Source organism: Eumetopias jubatus, unplaced genomic scaffold (genome assembly GCF_037043125.1).
Source record: "Eumetopias jubatus isolate StellerSeaLion01/CBP00866 unplaced genomic scaffold, mEumJub1_p1.0 scaffold_4, whole genome shotgun sequence".
NCBI lineage: Eukaryota > Metazoa > Chordata > Mammalia > Carnivora > Otariidae > Eumetopias > Eumetopias jubatus.
The window spans coordinates 59,117,414-59,140,698 of NW_028274810.1; the positions used below are offsets into that span (position 1 = coordinate 59,117,414).

General features: G+C 41.1%; 1 protein-coding gene across 10 annotated transcripts in view; it reads right to left on the reverse strand.

Annotated features, from left to right (window-relative positions):
• Positions 1 to 23,285, reverse strand: part of FGGY (FGGY carbohydrate kinase domain containing) — a 418,161-nt gene that overhangs the window by 259,297 nt on the left and 135,579 nt on the right. For all 10 annotated transcript variants that reach the window (XR_003609898.2, XR_003609900.2, XM_028106807.2 and 7 more), the window contains one exon: positions 6,222 to 6,337. Coding sequence is in view for 8 of the 10 variants with exons in the window: in XM_028106807.2 (XP_027962608.1) it covers positions 6,222 to 6,337 (116 nt within the window). In the remaining 2 variants the exon portion in view is untranslated. The remainder of the gene's footprint in view (positions 1 to 6,221; positions 6,338 to 23,285) is intronic.

A 23,285-nucleotide genomic window follows, 5' to 3' on the forward strand; every position in this document is an offset into this window, starting at 1 on the left:
AATTTATGGAGAGTGCGTCAGTATTTTGGACAATTGAGGCCAAAAAAGGAATTGTTTATCAACTCCTCCATTCGAACATATATTCACTCACTCACCAAGTATTTTGTCAGTATCTATTATGTGCCAGATAGTAGCCAGTGCCCTGTGCCTAAAACACAGTCTTCCAGAGGGAGAGAAAAGAAGTTCAAAAATGTAGCCTTCCTCCCTTTAGGGAACGGTCTTCCTTCACACGTGCATATCTTCAACTTTGCCTCTCACTTAAGTTAGTAACTCCTTCTACCTGAGCTTGTAAGTCTCTTTTTTGCCTGGTTTTCCTCAAGCCACATAATGCATGATCTGGAGGCTAGCACACTGCACCCTTGCACATAACAAAGCCCTTACTGTAATGCAAATAAGCAGTCTATAATTCAGCTGTGATGTGCACACGAGTTTCCATGAAGTGGCCTGCCCCAGTAACACAGGGAAGCATTCTTCTCAGGAAGTAAAAGGGCAACTGGGACATGCTGAAAGACAGCCTGGACAATGGATGAGAGCAGGTGGGATGCTGCTTGTCTTCCTAAGGGTCCTTTCTCCCCACTGCTCTCTTCCTTCCTGTTTGCTTTTGATAGATATGTAGGATTAGATGGGTGACCTGCCGATGATTCACATGGAACTGAAGGTCAATGTTTACTGGCACAGATTATTTTATTGGACTATGGGTAGATGAATCCCTGCAAGACACCGAGTTTAAGTGTTTCCCATCAACTCTGAACATTAAACAGTTTCGTTAGTATAGCTTCAATTGTGAAGAAATGTCTACTGTATTCTTTTGAGTCACAAAACTATTCTTCATCCTTACTTTGTATAATGTTCCCCAATCAAACCATCCAAATAGCTCCTTGAAAGAAGGCATTAGGTGGTAACATTTTAGCTTTGAAAATTTGCATGTAAGTTACTCAAAACATTGTAAATTTCTTCCCCTGTCCTTCAAATGCACCATATAAATATTGCATTTGATCCTTAACTTACACTCCATCAATAATTTATTTCATAAATATCCCTCAGTAAGACCATCAGTTGCTGAGGTGTTCAGTTTTCAGGGAAAGCATTTATTTACTGCATAAGCCCAGGAAGGCTGGTAAAGACTTGGCTAAAAGCTCCACATGGAGCGAATTATGGTAATTGTATTAATGCTCAAATCCATGAAGCTCTGCTCAAATCTGTTAAAAGGTTTTGCACTTTATTGCCCACATCTTGACGGGCAATGAGTCCACTGGAAATGTTTAACACTTCACGGGGAAGCTTCCGAGATTCATTGCTCAAAGTTACAAAAATTACTGAAGAATCTCTGGAGGTATCTTCCAGAGCAATCTCTGAAAGTCACAACTGAGAGTTAACAACTCTTTACTATCTTCCACTTTTAGATCAGACGGAAACTACAAGTTCAAGTCACCAGAAATGAAGATCAAAGGAAATATCACAATTTTGATGAATGGGTAAGTTTTAATTCATGTATGGCAATATTCTGGTTAATGATATGTCTCCTTAGGACATCCATTAAAAATCCATTAACTTAAGAGGTTAAATCTAATAAAGTTACTCTGGAAATTTTCTGCTAGATTAACATTATGGATTTTTAACAAATATTTCCTGTAGGTATTGCTCTATTAGCAAACCTAACATAATAATTAAACATGGGTTTTGTGTCAGGGTGGGGGGAGCACCAAATGTTAAAATAAAAAAATCAGAGTTGAGGTTGGACCCAAGTCACCGAAAATACTACTAAAATCAGTAAATATCATTATAGCTTTTAAAAGCAAAAAGTGCCATCCGACTAGGACCAGCCATCTCAAGTCAATTTACTCACTTACTAATCACATAGTATTTGAGCTACTAAAGTGTACCATCCCCTATGCCAGGACTGAGGACACAAAGGTAAATTAGTGAAAATCCTGATGTCAAGGAGCTCACAGGAGCATAGAATCAAGACACATACAGGTAATCAATGTATACTATACTAAGATATGGTCAATATACCATGAGAACACTCAGAAGGAACAACCAAATTTAGGGGGTGGGGGGCACAAGCAATTGAAGTTGAAATTTGTGTTCCAATAAGATATTAGCTCCTTCTAGGGACTCCCATTGGGAAGGTTTCAATCCTGACTTAGCATTTATTACTTCTGCATGGGATTAGATGAGATTACTCACCAAATTTTCATCTGCAAACAAGGTAACATTACTTTTGTCATGGATTATGAGAATTACATGCAACAAGGTCTGGGAAAGCACAGAAAAATGTGCTTGAAATATAGAAAAGGAAGCAGGGTTAGTATTTACGTCGCCTACCATTCATAGGCACACAATGAATATTATTAATTGAAAGTCAATATAGCAAAAGGGTTAGAGCAGGATTTGGAATCATCCAAACATGGGTCTATATTCTGCCTCTACCATTTGCAAACTGTGCAACCATCATTTAAACATTTTTTCCCTTTCCTGACCCTCAGGTTCTTCAGCTATAGAAGTGGACAAATAAAAATAACTCTACTACACGGTTTTAAAAATTTACAAAGATAATGGTTAAGATGCAATAGTATCATGTCCAAGAAGCAGTAAGCTATTAGTTTTCATTGCTACCATTAATTATGCCTTCACAGGTAAGACTATATGGAAACATGATGAGACTCAGTCTAAGTTCACACCATTAGCGCCAGAACTAGAACCACTCTAGTTCCCAGTTCAGTGTTTTAGACCCATCTTGCCTATAACCCCTCAATTACAAGACAAAAAAAACCTTCTCTTGGCACTCAGTCCTGATGGTTCTCCATCAAGGCAGCAAGCTCATGGGGTGCCTCCAGAACAGCAGCGTGGGGACTCAGGACTTGATGGCTCTGCTTTAGCTCTAATGACCATGCACTAATACCCTGGTGCTATGGGCTGAATTGAGTCCCCAAAATTAATACGTTGAAGCCCTAATCCCCAACGTGACTATATTTGGAGATAGGGTGTGTAAGGAGGTATTTAAGGTTAAATGAAGTCAAAAGGGTAGGGCCCTGGGGTGCCTGGGTGGCTTAGTCAGATGAGTGTCTGACTCTTGATTTCAGCTTAGGTCATGATCTCACGTGAGATCAAGCCCTGTGTTGGGCTCTGCACTCAGTGGGGAGTCTTCATGAGAGTCAGTCTCTCTCTCTCTCTCTCTTCCCCTCTCCCCCACTTGCACTCTCTATCTCTAAAATCAATAAATAAATCTTTAGAAAAAGGGTGGGGCTCTGAGCCAATAGGATTTGTGCCCTTAGAGGAAGAGACACTAGTGAGCACTCTCTTGTGCACACTCTCTGCACATGTACAAAAAAGAGGTCATGTGAGCACACGGTAAGAGGCAGCTGCAACAGCCAAGAAAAGAGGCCTCAGAACTAAACTCACTTTGTTGGCACTTTGATCTTGGACTTTCCAGCCTCCAGAACTGTGAGAAACAAATTTCCATTGTTGTAAATCACTCAGTCTATGGTGTTTTGCTACAGCAGCGTTGGTGGACTAAGACACCCAGGACATCCCTTTGCCACAGTTTTCTCTTCACTCTTGCCATCTGTCTCCATTCCAGCAACTGTGTCTGTGTCTCACACATTCCACCAGCAGATATTTATCAACATTGCCTGTGCCGAGACACTCAAGGGTAAGGTACACTGATCCCTGCCCTCCAGAAGCTTTCGGTTTAGCATTGGCTTCTTATGTGGCTGCTCATTCCTGCTCATGAACTGGAAGCCCTGTCTAAAAACCCAGCCGGGATGGCAGGAGTCCCAACACGCCAGCCTCTAGCCAGCTCACTCAGCCCCCAGAATGAAAGACCGACCATATTCCCCAGTTGCTGTCCAAGCGGCTGCCTCCAAATGGCTGGAAGACCCAGAATTTTAAAGCCAACCATCATATGACTTAGGGTATTAACACCTTTTTACACCCTGTGAAGTTATACTGCACTTATCCACTCAGACCCCATCATGCTTTTCTTATGTTCAGGTATGCGCACTTGTTCCAGTCTGGCTGATGCTGACTTTGGGAGCTAAATCCTGGACCACTGCGTAATCCCACTGGAGGCCAACCACACAGCCACACCAGCTCCCTCAGTCTCGTATATCCCGATAGTCAGTGTGCTTTCACAGGAAACTGTGCAGTTAGAGACCCTAGTTCTAATACTGACTCGACAACTTAATAGTGGACAAGGAACTGAATCCCGGTTTTCCCATCCATAAAATAGGAATAGCAATTACACCAACAGGTTTGTGAGGGCCACATGAGATAATGCACATAAATCACCTACCAAAGGACTCAGAATATAGCTGATGACGAATGATCGATGCTTTGCTTTTTTCTTCTCTTCCGTGGCCCCAAGCCCCTCCCCTTCTCTACCAGCTCAGATCCAGAAATGATTTCCATGGAGCCACAGAAATTCCAGAATGGCTCTTGCTGCATACTACTCTGACTGTTCTTTTCCCCAGACTTAGCAATTAGTAGTTGAACAGACCACAGACAACCAAGTGAGGCTATCTGCAACGTAGTAGGATAGGTGCTACTTGAATCTTTCATGTTTCTATCCTGAAACTCTTGCCCTTTAATAGATGGGTCATGAGGACTCCCCCAGAGAAAGGGGAACCTGAAATGACCTACCACATGACTCGGTTAGCATGGGCAGTTACAAGATGTAGCAGACAACTGTTTTTTGCCAATATTTAACAGCACAACTCTCAAATTTTAGCTGGCCACGTGCATGGACACATGGCTGCCCAGCCCATGGCGACATTCCTCAGGCACCTTGCAGCCTTGTGGGGCCTTAGGAACATATTCTGGTTAATGGGATGTGATCAGAAATGACGTGGCTCATGTCCATGTTATGGTCTCTCCAGGAAAATGTGGATGGATTCCTCTGGTCCTTTTCATTCCTCCCACTCACGGACTGGGAACTGAGGAGAACTGGAGTAACTAACTTGGACCCAAGGTTGGAGGCCATGTTGTGACAATATCAGAGCTGGCCTGAAAGTCACTTCCCTCTATTCTATTACATAAAAAAGGGAATTACCTTCCATCTTGTTTATTAACCCACTGTCCTTTTCACTTTTATTGTTACAACGTCTTAGCCTAAACACTAAACAGTACAAAAGGATTTCTATTTAATTAGGGGTAATTGCCTACCTGATGACAGCTTACTACAATTGCAAGTAGTAACTACAGGAAATAAACAACTTCCTGTGAAATGAACATGCAAACCTTAAACTTTCAAATGCCAGCTATTGTTATATAAATGTACCTAGCATCTCAATTCTTTCCCCAAGTAAACCCCGACCAGTCACCCACACCTTTATTACCTGGTCACATAAAACTAGAAGTCTGGGACTCTGTGGCCTTAGTCAGGAACTACTGGCTCATGCTGTAGTTACTGTCTTACTCCTGTTTCTTCTCATTTTTTATCTCAATTGTTTTTCTTTCTGTTCATGGCCTTGTCTGGCTCCTTGAACGTAATTCACAAAGCACCTTCCTAATACTGACTGGAAACAATCTATACACACCCCCTTGATTATTCTATTCCCAGCTACTCTATGAGAATGTCTCCCTCAATCTAGCTCAATGTCTACAATTCTGTATTTCATTGCAGACTTCCACAGTCTGCACTTCCACTTCCACATCTCTACTCAGTTCGTATGAGACCCAAAACAAGGGCCTACTAGTCATGGTCTACCCAACACAATGGACTCATTTCTCTTAGAAAAACAGGGCAGAGTTTCTGCATTTCTTTTCTTTTCTTTTAATTTTACTTATTTATTTGAGAGAGAGTACAAGCAGAGAGACGGACTGAAAGAGAAGTAGACTGCCCGGAACGGTGCAGGGCTCAATCCCAGGACCCTGAGCTCAAGACCCGTTCCGAAGGCAGACGCCTAACTGACTGAGCCACCCAGGTGCCCTTTTTTTTTTTTTTTAATATTTTACTTATTTATTTGAGAGAGAGAGAGCACACAAGCAGGGGGAAGGGCAGAGGGAGAAGGACAAGAAGACTTCCCACTGAGCAGGGAGCCTGACTCAGGGCTTGATCTCAGGACCCCAAGATCATGACCTGAGCCAAAGTCATTCACTTAACCACTGAGCCACCCAGGCACCCCTTGCATTTCATTAAAAAAAAAAAAAAAAGACAATATCCTTATATGAACATACACATAATTACTCTCCAGATGTTTTCATTGTTTGCTTTATACCTATTTTGCTGTAATTATCTGCAACAAAATCTTCCAATCCGATCATCTTCCAGAAACTGTCATCCCAGCCTTTCTCTGCAGAGTATGTCCATTTGCACACCAGGGAGCAGAGAGACCTAAGTAAATGGGAGAAAGGTAGAACCAATAATATGAGTCAGGCTTCCTTTATATTTTGCCAAATACCTACCCAGGTATCTGCAGTAGTGTTAAAGAAGTAGAACATGCCAAAGTAAGTAATTACACATCGTTCAGATCCAAAGTCTCCACTTATACCTGGGCATGGGTTGGTGGTTATGGGGATGAGTGATGGGTAAATGGGTGTTCATGATCTACTCTGTTTTGTGCATGTTCAAAATTCTCTATAACAAAAAAGGTAAAAAGAAATTGAAAAAGTACCTGGTATATATACGGTCGCTCTAGTCTAAAGCAATATTTAATTGGAGGAAGACTGGAATGCTGAAGGTACTTTCCTCTCCAGCTTTATTTCTCATACATTTACCCTTAGTATTCTACACTCCAGCAATAAAAAAATCATTTGCAGTCTTCTGGGGAAAAAAAAAAAGTTCTTGCACATTTCTGTGCCTTTGCCCTACTCCTATTTGTTTGGAAAATTCTTCCCAGCTTCTCCGCCCCAGATAACTCAAATACTTCTCCAGCCTAGGCTGAGTCTTCAGTCCTGGGTCTAAGTGTTCCTCCTCTGAACTTCTAGAACATGCACCATACCTTCTACCACAGCCCTTAAAATGCTGTATAATTAACTCCTTTACATATCTTCCCAGTAGTGCTACTGCTTTCCATGCTTATCTTTTATTGATAGAAAACCTTAGAAAATGAAATCTGATGCTATCAATCCCTGATTAAAACTTTTCAATTGTTCCTCAATGCCTTCAGGAAAAAATCCAATCCTTAGCAGGGCTTAAAACACCCTTAGTGATATGACTATGCCGACCACCAGACTACTGCCTTGCTGTTCCCACCCTTGCTTTCTCCATTCCACAAAACTGAATTATTTGAAGTTTCCCATAGCAGGCCTTGATTTCTCACTTCCCTGTGCATCTTTGCTTCATTCTGCCTAATGTTCTTCACTGTTATGTATTTGCTAGTTAGCCTTCATGACTCAGCTCAGATCATCCCTTTTCATGAGGCCCCAGTGAAGGGCAAGCTGAGTCCAAAGCCTCTTCTTTAAGCTTCAATCTAGACATAGTCTTAACAATGACCACAGTAACTGTCTCTGCCCATTGGCTTCCCTAGCTCTCCCATTAACTCAAGCTACTCCTTCAGAGCAAAACCAGTCCTGCTCAGCTCTATCTCCAGTAGTGAGTCTACATTCAGGCACAAAGAATACTGAGTAAATGGCAGCACTAACAAATGAATATGGTTTGTCCACCTCGCCTGTCGTTTATCACTTATCAGGTAAGTGATAAACCTGGGAGGCTCACACAGTTTTAAAGATAAACTTATCTCATAGAGTCAAGGTGCATCTCCTTCAATCACTCACATTGATTCACTCACCCACTCAAATATTTAGTATTTAGTTACTATGATTCTGGCACCAGCTGATGCCCTGGGGAACCAGTGGTATGCCAGAGACTTGGTCCTCTGCTCGCATAGAAGTTGACAGTTAAACTGGGGGAGACAGAACTTGATCAATCACATCTAAAATCACATACTAACAATAATGTTCTAAAGGAGGTAGAGAGATGAGTGAAAACCTTTAGCAAGGGAATCGGATATAACGTGGTGGGAGGAAAGGGGAGGAAGTATCAAGCAAGAAAGTTGCTTGATAGGTATGTGGTGGAAGGAAAAGGGAGGAAGTATCAAGCAAGAAAGGCTCCACAGAGGTGACATTTTGTGAGACCTAAATTTCTTTTGAAAGCAAACAAATGTTATTGATCATTACTGATTTTTTTTTTCAGATGTCATGTAGATGGCAGAGCACACTGAGCTGAGCTAAGCTAAGCAAAATAGATATACTGAGGGAGTGTTAGCGCCAATAGAAATGCAACACACATGTGTTAAATCCTTCCCCTTCTTTAAGTTCCTTTTTTTTTTTCAGGCATAAAGAAGGTAGTCGCCTGTATAGCATATCCTGAAGAATACAAAATAGGTTAATTCCTCCTGGCACAATGCCTGGAATTCCAACTTTGTGGAAGCTCTGAGAGCTCACTGCAAAGAACAATGCTATGGAACAGAAGATAGTGTAGACAGATTATTTCTAATGATTCGACTACACAGAACAACCCTTCACTCTCCAAATGCCCCATTCATTTGCAGAATTCTATGCCTCTGTTCTGACTGTTCCTTCTGTCTTAACTGCTTATTGTTCCTTCCACTCATTCTTGTCTACTTGGCAAACTCCAAGTCATCCAGATGGTCCGGTTGCAATGGCACCTCCCCGCTACCTCCAAGGTAAACTCATGGCTCTCTCTTTTGAGGCAGCATTCTAACTTGAAAATACTACATTCTAGTTCTTAATAGCAGAGGCAGGTTGAGTTCATGCCCCAAGTCATTGACCCTCCACATATCTGCATCTCTTGCTGTGTAATTTGCCATGCTGCCCTACCCCCTCCCACCCCAACACTGTGGACATGATCTCCCTTCCTACCTCTATATTTTGGATTCTGTCACATGACTGGATTTGGCCAAAAATGTAAGGCAGGAGGACAGCACTCTGGGTTCAAGTCTAAGCGTCAAGAGGCATTATGCGTTTCTGCTTGCTCTCTTGCATCTCTGGCACAGCCTTGAGAAAATCAGGTAGGGCCAGCCCACTAGTGGGAGGAGGAGGAGAAGAGTTAGGTGGAGCAGAGCAATGACCACCAAGCCCAACCTGGATCCCACATCCCCTCCCAGGCAGTCAAGACCTGACTCAGTGAGTTCAGTTAAGACTAGAAGAATCACCCAGCCGACCACAGCCTAAATGAGCTTACCCCTGAGCCATAAGGAAAAGGGAGGAAGTATTATTATGGAAGCCTTATTATGTTAAACTACTGAGCACTGGTTGTGGTTGGTAATGGTCAATAGTTAACTCAACATTTTATAGTACAACTAAGTTATTCCAAGTAGATACCCGCCCCCCCCACCTCCAAGAGGGCAAGGAGAGGGATGGCTCAGTCCTCACAGAATGGGGGGGCAGAGAGCCTGCTTTGAGGGAAAATGACTTAGCCCAGGAGGCAGGGAATTTACAGGTGCAGATGCCTAGGGCAACTCCATCCCCCATCAGGATTATTCAAACACTATGAGGGTCCATTTCATGCAGATCTCTTTAAATCAACTCCTGGGCAATATAAATGTGTAAAAGCAGCAGAATTGGCAAAACACAGAGAGTACACCTGAGGCCACAGGTTCTCCAGAAATCTCCAGGACAGAGGGAGCATAGGATTTTATCTTAGTGAGTACAGACAAGGTACCAGTAGCAGAACAAAAGGTTTGCCTCCCCCTTGAGGCCTCTATTAAGACCAGTTTTCTGTCATTCCGAGGTGTTTGTGAGCAGCGGGCAACTCCCAGAATAACTCTTCATCGTCAGGCAAGCTGACCTACCAGCCCACTGGTGGAGGATGTACTTTGTAGGATTACAATTGCAGGTAGGGGACTTTGAAAGACTGGGGCAACACTAGCAGGCTGAGCTGTTTCACAGATGGGCAGCCAGGGAGGAGTGTTGTCCCCAGGGAGAAGGGGCCACTGGCTGTTTGTTCTCTGGAGCCAGACTGCCAGGGCAAAAATTGCTAGGCCTTCACTGCACGCAGATCTGTTAATGCCAAAGAGACTATAACATCCTAGATGCAAGTCGAAAGACCAATGATCAATGAGCAGGGAGAACCAAAACAATATCTAAGTTAGAGGTCCAGTTCGTGTAAGAGCAGGTCCAAGAGAACATGTATAGGAGGCAGGTCTCTCTAAAGAGAGGATGGTGAAACCACAGGAACTGAGCGTCACTAAGGGAAGCAGTGAGAGCTCAGGAGGCGGCGAGAAAGACTTTCTGAATAAGAACCACCGATTTTCAATTTTCAATTTAAGTTTCTGCAGAAGAACTAAAAAAAATCACTGGCACTGCTGAAATGCAAATTAATGATCTGCAAGACCAAGTGAACAACAAATCATACTTCCCAGAGCAAAGACATGAAGAGAGAAACGATGAGAGAACAGAGGCATGGAGAGCAGATCCAACAACGTAACATGAGAATAACTGGAATTACAGAAGGGATTTTTTTTTTTTAAGAAAGAAGGAAGAATTAAAAATATATACACACCCAAAAGAAGATGAAAGAGATGCTATAATTAAATGAATACAGTACTAGATTTTTTTAAAAATATACTGAGCTGAAAATTTAAGCTTGCAGATTAAAACTCTCATTAAGTCCAGGAAGTGAATCCAGGAAATACTTGAATTTCAAGCATAAACAGAAAATTATACAAGCTTCCAGACAGAAAGAATAAGTTACTTGCAAAGGCAAGAGATTCAGACTAGCTAAGGAATTCTCATCTACACCTCTGGAATGTAGAAGACAGTGGAACAATGTACAGACTATTATGAAAAATGATCCAAGAATCCTATGCCCAGACATAGGACAGACAAAATATTATTCAGCTGTCAGGGCAAAAGAGAAACATTTTCAACATGCGAAGATTCAAAAAGCAAACTTCCCAAATACATGCTCTGAGGACAATACTTGAGAATGAACATAACCAAGAAAACAAGTGATTCACATAAGGGAAATCAAAGACTAGTGGAGCCAGCGGTGGTGAGCACTGATGGTTCACTCTCTCTCTCCATATGTGTGCGTGTGCGTGTGCATGCGTACATGATGTACACGTGTACATGTGTGCTCAAAGATGTGCACATACATACACACATATTAAAATCTACATAGATGATGATAAATAATGTAAGCAGGGATTTGTAATATTAAGTCTTCCTGAAACACCTCCCTGCTATATTTAGAAGGAAAAATGTAGTAATGGTCCAGAAGTGAAAATACTGCAAGCAAAACCTCAGAGTCAGAAACTAAAGAAGGGGTACAGAGGAGAAGTATGCAAATGTGTGTGTATGTATGTTTGGGCAGAATGTTAAGTTTAGTGTATGGAATGAGAAGGTAATTTCTAACGGAAACAAAAACCTTAGAATTCTCAAAATAACAAAGAATAAAAAAAGAATAAAGAAAAAATTAAGAAGTCAGTCAAACCAAACTAAACCAATCAAAAGGGAAAGAGGGAAACATAATATAAATAGAAAATAAAAATACCATAGAAAGAATAAAGTCACTTATTTCAGTTATGACAACAAACGTTAATGGGCTGTCCACAAGTGGTTAAAAGATAATAGCAATCACACTGGGGTTAAAATTGAGTTATATCTTGTTTACAACATAGATTTTTTTAATGTGATAAAAAGGTTTCTTATAAAAAGGTCAACAAAGAGCTGCACCTGGGTGGTGCAGATGGTTAAGTGCCCAACTCTTGGTTTAGGATCACGTTCTGATATCAGGGTCATGAAACTGAGAGCCCCATTGGGCTCTGTGCTCAGCATGGAGTCGGCTTGGAATTCTCTCTCCTTCTGCCCCCCCCCAACACTCCCCCATTCTAAAATAAGTAAAAAAATCTTTTAAAAAAGTCAACAAAAAATAACAAATTATTTATTATGACAATTTAAATACCAAAGTAGAATACAAGATTTAAAATATTAGCCAAGACTAAGAGGGGCATTCCATAATGACAAAGTACTCAATCCAAGAATATTACTTACTGTTCATTGAATTTTATGAATGAACAACATAATGTGAAATATATAAAACAAGAGCTCCCAGAAATTAAAAAAAAAAAAGGCACTTGAAAAGAGAATTTATTTGAAGATTTTACTGTACTTTCAGAATTTAAGAAATGGGTCAACCAAAAGAATAATAATATTACTACTGAGGAATTAAAGGACTCAAATACAATCAATAAATTCAATGCTGTATGTTCACATAGGGGTAGAGAGAAAGATAACATTTTATAATACAAGCAGAAACTAAATAGGCAAAATGGTATTTTACAGAAAAATTTTGAGTTTAAGTTTTTATTAGAAATGAAAAGTATGAAAATCAATAACCTAAGCAGACAATTTAAGAAATTATAAAAAACTAAAATAGATTGAATTGAAAAAAAATCAAAAGGAGTAGTAAAGATAAAAGCATATGAAAGATATAATAAGATAAGATTTAGGTAATCAAGAGAGCCAAAATATGGTTCTAAGAAAAGACAATACAAACAAACAAAAAAACCTCTGGTAAAATTGAGGAAGGAAAAAAATAATAAATATCATGAATTTTCATTCATAACTACATAACTACATAACATAACTACAGAAAAAGCTGACATTAATAGAAAAAAGAGATTAAGTAAATAACATTATGCTTGTATGTTTCAAAATTTAGATTAAATAGGAAATTGACTAGAAACAAGAACTTACCAAAACTGACTCAAGAAAACATAAAAAAACCTTAGTAAACTTATTTCCATTAAAAAAATAAACAAACACTTATGGAGCAAGATGGCGGAGGAGTAGGAGACCTGAATTTCGTCAGGTCTCAGGAATTCAGCTGGATGGGGATCAAACATTCTGAACACCTACGAACTCAACAGGAGATCGAAGAAAAGAATAGCAACAACTCTCCGAACACAAAAGTGACCACTTTCTGGAAGGTAGGATGAGCAGAGAAGTGAATCCGAGGTGATATTTGGGAGGATAGACGGCAGGGGAGGGACCTCCGGCGGCCGCTTCTGGCAAGTGATAGAGCCGCGGAGCAAAAAAATCGGAACTTTTAGAAGCCGGCTCTGCTGAGGGACGTTGCTCCAGTGGCTAAGTGGGGGGTGGAACGCTAACAGGACAGTGTGGTCTCAGGAACCTTGAGGTCACAGAAAGACCGGGGGTGCATGAGTGCGGCAGAGCTCCCAGGTATCGGAGTGGGGAAGCTGGCTGCAGAGACAGAGCTGAGCCACACGGGCTCTCAGCTCAGGGTTGCCATAAACTAAGATCGGTGACAGACTCAGGCCACTGCTCCTCCAGCAGGGACCCAACAAATGGCAGAGCTGGGGAGACTCCCCTTCCGCCCGTGGGAGGAGCGGCGCGGGAGCGCACCGCAGGGAACTGCTGGGTTTGGAGACTCCACATGGGGTCGAGTGACAGAGAGAGAAACGCTCGATCACAGGCCGGGTGACACCGACTGAGGCCAGAGACCGGGGAGAGGGGAGTGACTGACTACTTTTCTCTGGGGCTGCACTGAGGAGCAGGGCCCCAAGATCTCGGCTCCTCTGGGGTGGAGATTGGGAGGCCACCATTTTCACTCTTGTCCTCCTAAGCTGTACAGACAGCTTGCAGGGAACAAAAGCTCCCGAGAGCAAACCGGAGTAGATTACGTAGCCCAGACTGACAAGGGTGGGGCAATTCCGCAGCCCGCAAAGACATTTGGGAACCACGGCAACAGGCACCTCCCCCAGAAGATCGGCAAGAACAGCCAGCCAAGACCAAGTTTACCGATCAATGAGAACGGCAGAACTCCAGCGCTAGGGGAATAATGCACATAGAATTCATGGCTTTTTTACCACGATTCTTTAGTCTTTCAAAGTTAATTTTTTATAATTTTTTTTCTTTTTCCCTTTTTCAACCAACACCTTATCAATACCTTTTTTGAAAAAACATATTTATTTTTTATTTATAGAGTCATATTCTATCCCTTCATAGTAGTTACCCTTATTTTTGGCATATATATAAGTTGTTCTCTCCTTAAAATTTTGAGATACAATTTCTTCTAACAGCTCAAAATACACCCTAAATCTCTAGTCTATGGCTTTGTTCTAGTCTCCTGCCTGACCACATTCTCTCCCCCTTTGTTTCCTTTCTTTCTTTTTTTAAATGCTCTTCATTCTTTTTTCAAATAACTTCTTATCGTATCAATTCCTTTTATAAAATTTTTTATAATTTTCCTCTTTACACTCATATTCCATCCCTTCATCATATCAACCCTTATTTTGTACATATATTTCTTTCTTTAAAATTTTGGGAGGCACTTTCTTCTAACAGACCAAAATACACCCAAAATCTAGTGTGTGGCACTGATTTATGCACTAGCCTAATCATATTTGATCATATTCTCTTTTTGTTTTGTTTTGTTCTCTTTGTTTTTATCTTTTCCTTTTCCTTTTTTTTTTCCTCTTTCTTTTTTCTTTCTTTCCCTTTCTTTTCCCCTGGTTTGAGGTCTTTTCTGATTTATTTAGAGTATATTTTCTGGGGACGTTGTTACCCTGTTAGCATTTTATTATTTCATTCATCTATTCTCCTCTGGACAAAATGACAAGACAGAAAAAATCACGTCAACAAAAGGAACAACAGGTAGTACCGTCTGCCAGGGACCTACTCAATACGGACATTAGTAAAAGGTCGGACATAGAGTTCAGAATTATGATTTTAAAGATCCTAGCTGGGCTTGAAAAAAGGATGGAAGATATTAGAGAAACCCTTTCTGGAGAAATAAAAGAACTAAAATCTAACTAAGCCGAAATCAAAATGACTATTAATAAGGTGCAATAAAAAATGGGGGCACTAACTACTAGGATGAGTGAGGCAGAAGAGAGAATCAGCGATATAGAAGACCAAATGATGGAAAATAAAGAAGCTGAGAAAAAGAGATAAACAACTACTGGATCACGAGGGCAGAATTCGAGAGATAAGCGATACCATAAGATGAAACATTAGAATACTTGGGATCCCAGAAGAAGAAGAAAGAGAGAGAGGGGGGCAGAAGGTATATTGGAGCAAATAATAGCAGAGAAATTACCTAATGTGAGGAAGGAAATAGGTATCAAAATCCAGGAGGCACAGAGAACCCCTCTCAAAATCAATAAAATTAGGTCAACACCCCAACATCTAATAGTAAAACTTACGAGTCTCAGAGTCAAAGAGAAAATCCTGAAAGCAGCTCGGAAGAAGAGATATGTAACCTACAATGGTAGAAACATTAGATTGGCAACAGATCAATCCACAGAGACCTGGCAGGCCAGAAAGGACTGGCATGATATCTTCAGAGCACTAAATGAGGAAAATACGCAGCCAAGAATACTATATCCAGCTAGGCTGTCATTGAAAATAGAAGGAGAGGTAAAAAGCTTCCAGGACAAATAAAAACTAAAGGAATTTGCAAACACAAAACCAGCCCTCCAAGAAATATTGAAAGGGGTCCTCTAAGCAAAGAGAGAGCCTAAAAGCAGCATGGACCAGAAAGGAACATAGACATTATACAGTAACAGTCACCTAGACGGCAATACAATGGCACTACATTGATATCTTTCAATAGTTACTCTGAAGGTAAATGGGCTCAATGCCCAAATCAAAAGACACAGGCTATCAGATTGGATTAGAAAACAAGACACATCGATATGCTGTCTGCAAGAGACTCATTTTAGACCCAAAGACACCCCCAGATTGAACGTGAGGGGGTGGAAAACCATTTACCATGCTAATGGACACCAAAAGAAAGCTGGGGGGCAATCCTTATATCAGACAAATTAGATTTTAAACCAAAGACTGTAATGAGAGATGAAGAAGGACACTATATCCTACTTAAAGGGTCTATCCAACAAGAAGATCTAACAATTGTAAATATCTATGCCCCTAACGTGGGAGCAGCCAATTATATAAGGCAATTAATAACAAAAGCAAAGAAACACATTGACAACAATACAGTAATAGTGGGGGACTTTAACACCCCTCTGACTGAAATGGACAGATCATCTAAGCAAAAGATCAACAAGGAAATAAAGACTTTAAATGAAACACTGGACCAAATGGACTTCACAGACATATTCAGAACATTCCATCCCAAAGCAACAGAATACACGTTTTTTTTGAGTGCCCATGGAACATTCTCTAGAATAGACCACATGTTAGGTCACAAATCAGGTCTCAACCGGTACCAAAAGATTGGGATTATTCCCTGCATATTTTCAGACCACAGTGCTTTGAAACTAGAACTCAATCACAAGAGGAAAGTCGGAAAGAACTCAAATACATGGAGGCTAAAGAGCATCCTACTAAAGAATGAATGGGTCGGGGGCGGAGCAAGATGGCGGAGGAGTAGGAGACCTGGATTTCGTCTGGTCTCAGGAATTCAGCTGAATAGGGATCAAACCATTCTGAACACCTACGAACTCAAAAGGAGATCGAAGATAAGAAGAGTAACAACACTGTGAACAGAAAAGCGACCACTTTCTGGAAGGTAGGACGTGCGGAGAAGTGAATCCGAGGTGATATTCGAGAGGACAGACGGCGAGGGAGGGGGCCGCTGTCGGCCGCTTCTGGCAAGAGACAGAGCCGCGGAGCACAAAATTGGAACTTTTAGAAGCCGGCTCTGCTGAGGGACATCGCTCCAGAGGCTAAGCGGGGGTGGAACCCTCACGAGACAGTGTGGTCTCAGGACCCTCGGGGTCACAGAAAGACCGGGGGTGCCTGAGTGCGGCAGAGCTCCCAGGTATCGGAGCGGGGAAGCCGGCTGCAGAGACGGAGCCGAGGCGCGGGCTCTCGGCTCAGGGTTGCCATAAACTGTGATCCGCGGCCCAGTCTGGCTGCTGCTCCTCCACCAGGGACCCAACAAGCGGCAGATCCAGGGAGACTCCCCTTCCTCCCCTGGGAGGAGCGACGCGGGAGCGCACCGCAGGGATCTGCTGGGTTTAGAGACTCCACACGGGGTCGGGTGCCAGAGACAGAAACACTCGATCACAGGCCGGGTGAGCACGGAGTGCGGCCGAAGACCGGGGAGACGGGAGTGATTGACTGCTTTTCTCTGGGGGCGCACAGAGGAGCGGGAACCCGAGTTCTCAGCTCCTCTGGGCGGAGATTGGGAGGCCACCATTTTCACCCTGGTCCTCAAAAGCTGTACCGAGAGCTTGCAGGGAACAAAAGCTCCTGAGAGCAAACTGGAGAAGCTTGCTTAGCCCGGACACACAAGGGCGGGGTAATTCAGCCTCCGCAAAGACATTTGGGAACCACGGCAACAGGCCCCTACCCCAGAAGATCAGCAGGAACAGCCAGCAAGCCAAGACCAAGTTTACCGATCAAGGAGAATGGGAGAACTCCAGTGCTAGGGGAATACTGCACATAAAATTCATAGCTTTTTTACCATAATTCATTAGTTTTTCAAAGTTAATTTTTTAACTGTTTTTTTTTTAATTTTTCTTTTTCCCTTTTTCAAATTTTTATCAATCCCTTTAAAAAAAAACACTTTTTATTTTTCATTTTTAGAGTCATATTTTTATCCCTTCATGGTAGTTACCCTTATTTTTGGCATATATATATAAGTTGTTCTCTCGTTAAAATTTTGAGATACAATTTCTTCTAACAGATCAAAATATACCCTAAATCACTAGTGTATGGCTTTGTTCTATTCTCCTGCCTGATCACATTCTCTCCCTTTTTCTTTTTTCTTTTTCTTTTTAAATCTTCTTCTTTCTTTTTAAAAACAACTTCTTATCAATTCCTTTTATAAAATCTTTTATAATTTTCATCTTTACACTCATCTGTCATCCCTTCATTATACCAACACTTATTTTGTACATATATAAGTCCTTCTTCCTTTAAAATTTTAGCAGGCACTTTCTTCTAACAGACCAAATTATGCCCAAAAGCTAGTGTGTGGCACTGATCTATTCACTAGCCTGATCATATTTGATCATATTCTGTTTTTTTTTTCTTTTGTTCTCTTTCTGTTTTTATCTCTTTCTTTTTCCTTTTTTCTTTTTCCCCTCTTCTTTCTTTCCCTTTCTAATCCCCTGGTTTCAGGTCTTTTCTGGTTTGTATAGAGTATATTTGCTGGAGACGTTGTTAACCTGTTAGCATTCTGTTCTCTCATTCATCAGTTCTCCTCTGGACAAAATGACAAGATAAAAAAATTCACCTTAGCAAAAACAACAAGAGGTAGTACCGTCTGCCAGGGCTCTACTCAATACTGACATTAGTATGATGTCCGACCAAGAGTTCAGAATCATGACTTTAAAGATACTACCTGGGCTTGAAAAAAGCGTGGAAGTTATTAGAGAAACCCTTTCTGGAGAAATAAAAGAACTAAAATCTAACCAAGTCGAAATCAAAAAGGCTATTAATGAGGTGCAATCAAAAACGAGGGCACTAACTGCTAGGATAAATGAGGCAGAAGAAAGAAACAGCGATACAGAAGACCAAATAATGGAAAATAAAGAGGCTGAGAAAAAGAGAGAGAAACAACTACAGGATCACGAGGGTGGAATTGGAGAGATAAGCGATACGATAAGATGAAACAACATTAGAATAATTGGGATCCCAGAAGAGGAAAAAAGAGAGAGAGGGGCAGAAGGTATATTGGAGCAAATAATAGCAGAGAACTTCCCTAACGTGGGGAAGGAAACAGGGATCAAAATCCAGGAGGCACAGAGAACCCCTCTTTAAATCAATAAAAATAGGTCAACACCCCGACATCTAACAGTAAACCTTACAAGTCTCAGAGACAAAGAGAAAATCCTGAAAGCAGCTCGGAGAAGAGATATGTAACCTACAATGGTAGAAACATTAGATTGGCAACAGACCTATCCACAGAGACCTGACAGGCCAGAAAGGACTGGCATAATATCTTCAGAGCAGTAAATGAGAAAAATATGGAGCCAAGTATTATATCCAGCTAGGCTGTCACTGAAAATAGAAGGAGAGATAAAAAGCTTCCAGGACACACAAAAACTAAAGGAATTTGCAAACACAAAACCAGCCTTCCAAGAAATATTGAAAGGGGTCCTCTAAGCAAAAAGAGAGACTAAAAGCAGCATAGATCAGAAAGGAACACAGACAATATACAGTAACAATCTCCTTACAGGCAACACAATGGCACTAAATTCATACCTTTCAATAGTTACCCTGAAGGTAAATGTGGTAAATGCCCCAATCAAAAGACACAGGCTATCAGATTGGATTAGAAAACAAGATACATCGATATGCTGTCTGCAAGAGACTCATTTTAGACCCAAAGACACCCCCAGATTGAACGTGAGGGGGTGGAAAACCATTTACCATGCTAATGGACACCAAAAGAAAGCTGGGGGGGTAATCCTTATATCAGACAAATTAGATTTTAAACCAAAGACTGTAATAAGAGATGAAGAAGGACACTATATCCTACTTAAAGGGTCTATCCAACAAGAAGATCTAACAATTGTAAATATCTATGCCCCTAACGTGGGAGCAGCCAATTATATAAGGCAATTAATAACAAAAGCAAAGAAACACATTGAGAACAATACAATAATAGTGGGGACTTTAACACCCCCCTGACTGAAATGGACAGATCATCTAAGCAAAAGATCAACAAGGAAATAAAGACTTTAAATGAAACACTGGACCAAACGGACTTTACAGACATATTCAGAACATTCCATCCCAAAGCAACGGAATAGACATTTTTCTCTAGTGCCCATGGAACATTCTCCAGAATTGATCACATCCTAGGTCACAAATCAGGTCTCAACCGGTACCAAAAGATTGGGATTATTCCCTGCATATTTTCAGACCACAATGCTTTGAAACTAGAACTCAATCACAAGAGGAAAGTCGGAAAGAACTCAAATACATGGAGGCTAAAGAGCATCCTACTAAAGAATGAATGGGTCAACCAGGAAATTAAAGAAGAATTAAAAAAATTCATGGAAACCAATGAAAATGAAAACACAACTGTTCAAAATCTTTGGGATACAGCAAAGGCAGTCCTGAGAGGAAAGTATATAGCAATACAAGCCTTTCTCAAGAAACAAGAAAGGTCTCAAATACACAACCTAACCCTACACCTAAAGAAGCTGGAGAAAGAAGAGCAAATAAAGCCTAAACCCAGCAGGAGAAGAGAAATCATAAAGATCAGAGCAGAAATCAATGAACTAGAAACCAAAAGAACAGTAGAACAGATCAATGAAACTAGGAGCTGGTTCTTTGAAAGAATTAACAAGATTGATAAACCTCTGGCCAGACTTATCAAAAAGAAAAGAGAAAGGACCCAAATCAACAAAATCATGAATGAAAGAGGAGAGATCACAACCAACACCAAAGCAATACAAACAATTATAAGAACATATTATGAGCAACTCTATTCCAGTAAATCAGATAACCTGGAAGAAATGGATGCATTCCTAGAGATGTATCAACTATGAAAACTGAACCAGGAAGAAATAGAAAACCTGAACAGACCTACAACCACTAAGGAAATTGAAGCAGTCATCAAAAATCTCCCAAGAAACAAAAGCCCAGGGCCAGATGGCTTCCCAGGGGAATTCTACCAAACATTTAAAGAGGAATTAATACCTATTCTTCTGAAACTGCTCCAAAAAATGGAAGTGGAAGGAAAACTTCCAAACTCGCTTTATGAGGCCACCATTACCTTGATCCCCAAACCAGAAAAGACCCCATCATAAAGGAGAATTATAGACCAATATCCTTGATGAACATGAATGCAAAAATTCTCACCAAAATACTAGACAATAGGATCCAACAGGACATTACAAGGATTATTCACCACGACCAAGTGGGATTTATCCCTGGGCTGCAAGGTTGGTTCAATATGTGCAAATCAATCAATGTGATACAATACATTAACAAAAGAAAGAACAAGAATCATATGATCATCTCAATAGATGCAGAAAAAGCATTTGACAAAGTACAGCATCCTTTCTTGATCAAAACTCTTCAGAGTATAGGCATCGAGGGTACATATCTCAATATCACAAAAGCCATCTATGAAAAACCTACAGCGAATATCATTCTCAATGGGGAAAAACTGAGAGCTTTCCCCCTAAGGTCAGGAACGCGGCAGGGATGTCCACTCTCACCACCGCTATTCAACATAGTATTAGAAGTCCTAGCCACAGCAATCAGACAACAAAAAGAAATCAAAGGCATACAAATCGGCAAAGAAGTCATCAAACTCTCAGTGTTTGCAGATGATATGATACTTTATGTGGAAAACACAAAAGACTCCACCCCAAAACTGCTAGAACTCATACAGGACTTCAGTAAAGTATCAGGATATAAAATCAATGCACAGAAATCAGAGGCATTCCTATACATCAACAAGACAGAAGACAGACAAATTAAGCAGATGATCCCATTTACAATTGCACCCAAAACCATAAGATATCTAGGAATAAATCTAACCAAAGAGGCAAAGGATCTGTACTCAGAAACCTATATAATACTCATCAAAGAAATTGAGGAAGACACAAAGAAATGGAAAAACGTTCCATGCTCATGGATTGGAAGAACAAATATTGTGAAGATGTCAATGCTACCTAGAGCAATCTACACATTCAATGCGATCCCCATCAAAATACCATCCACCTTTTTCAAAGAAATGGAACAAATAATCCTGAAATTTGTATGGAACCAGAAAAGATCCCGAATAGCCAGAGGAATGTTGAAAAAGAAAAGCAAAGCTGGTGGCATCACAATTCCCGACTTCCAGCTCTATTACAACGCTGTCATCATCAAGACAGTAGGGTACTGGCACAAAAACAGACACATCGATCAATGGAACAGAATAGAGAGCCCAGAAATGGACCCTCAACTCTATGGTCAACTCATCTTTGACAAAGAAGGAAAGAATGTCCAATGGAAAAGACAGTCTCTTCAACAAATGGTGTTGGGAAAATTGGACAACCACATGCAAAAGAATGAACCTGGGCCATTTCCTTATACCACACACAAAAATAGACTCAAAATGGTTGAAAGACCTAAAGTGAGACAGGAGTCCATCAAAATCCTAAAGGAGAACACAGGCAGCAACCTCTTCGACCTCAGCCGCAGCAACTTCTTCCTAGAAACATCGCGAAAGGCAAGGGAAGCAAGGGCAAAAATGAACTATTGGGATTTCATCAAGATAGAAAGCTTTTGCACAGCAAAAGAAACAGTCCACAAAACCAAAAGACAACCGACAGAATGGGAGAAGATATTTGCAAATGATATATCAGATAAAGGGCTTGTATGCGAAATCTATAAAGAACTTATCAAACTCAAGACCCAAAGAACAACTAATCCAATCAGGAAATGGGCAGAAGACATGAACAGACATTTTTCCAAAGAAGACATCCAAATGGCCAACAGACACGTGAAAAAGTGCTCAACATCGCTGGGCATCAGGGAAATCCAAATCAAAACCTCAATGAGATACCACCTCACACCAGTCCAAATGGCTAAAATTAACAAGTCAGGAAATGACAGACGTTGGCGGGGATGCGGAGAAAGGGGAACCCTCCTACACTGTTGGTGGGAATGCAAGCTGGTGCAACCACTGTGGAGAACAGTATGTAGGTTCCTCAAACAGTTGAAAATAGAGGTACCATATGATCCAGCAATTGCACTACTGGGTGTTTACCCCAAAGATACAAATGTAGGGATCCGAAGGGGTACATGCACGCCGATGTTTATAGCAGCAATGTCCACGATAGCCAAACTGTGGAAAGAGCCAAGATTTCCATCTACAGATGAATAGATAAAGAAGATGTGGTGTGTATACACACACACACACACACACACACACACACACACACACACACACACACACACACACACGATGGAATATTATGCAGCCATCAAAAGGAATGAGATCTTGCCACTTGCAATGACATGGGTGGAACTGGAGGATGTTATGTCGTGTGAAATAAGTCAATCAGAGAAAGACATGTATCCTATGACCTCAGTGATATGAGGAATTCTTAATCTCAGGAAACAAACTGAGGGTTGCTGAAGTGGGTGTGGGGTGGGAGGGATGGGGTGGCTGGGTGATAGACACTGGGGAGGGTATGTGGTGTGGTAAGCGGTGTGAATTGTGTAAGACTGTTGAATCACAGATCTGTACCTCTGAAACAAATAATGCAATATATGTTAAGGAAAAAAAAAAAGAAGAAGATAGCAGGAGGGGAAGAATGAAGGGCAGGACATCGGAGGGGGAGACGAACTATGAGAGATGATGGACTCTGAAAAACAAACTGAGGGTTCTAGAGGGGAAGGGGGTGGGGGGATGGGTTAGCCTGGTA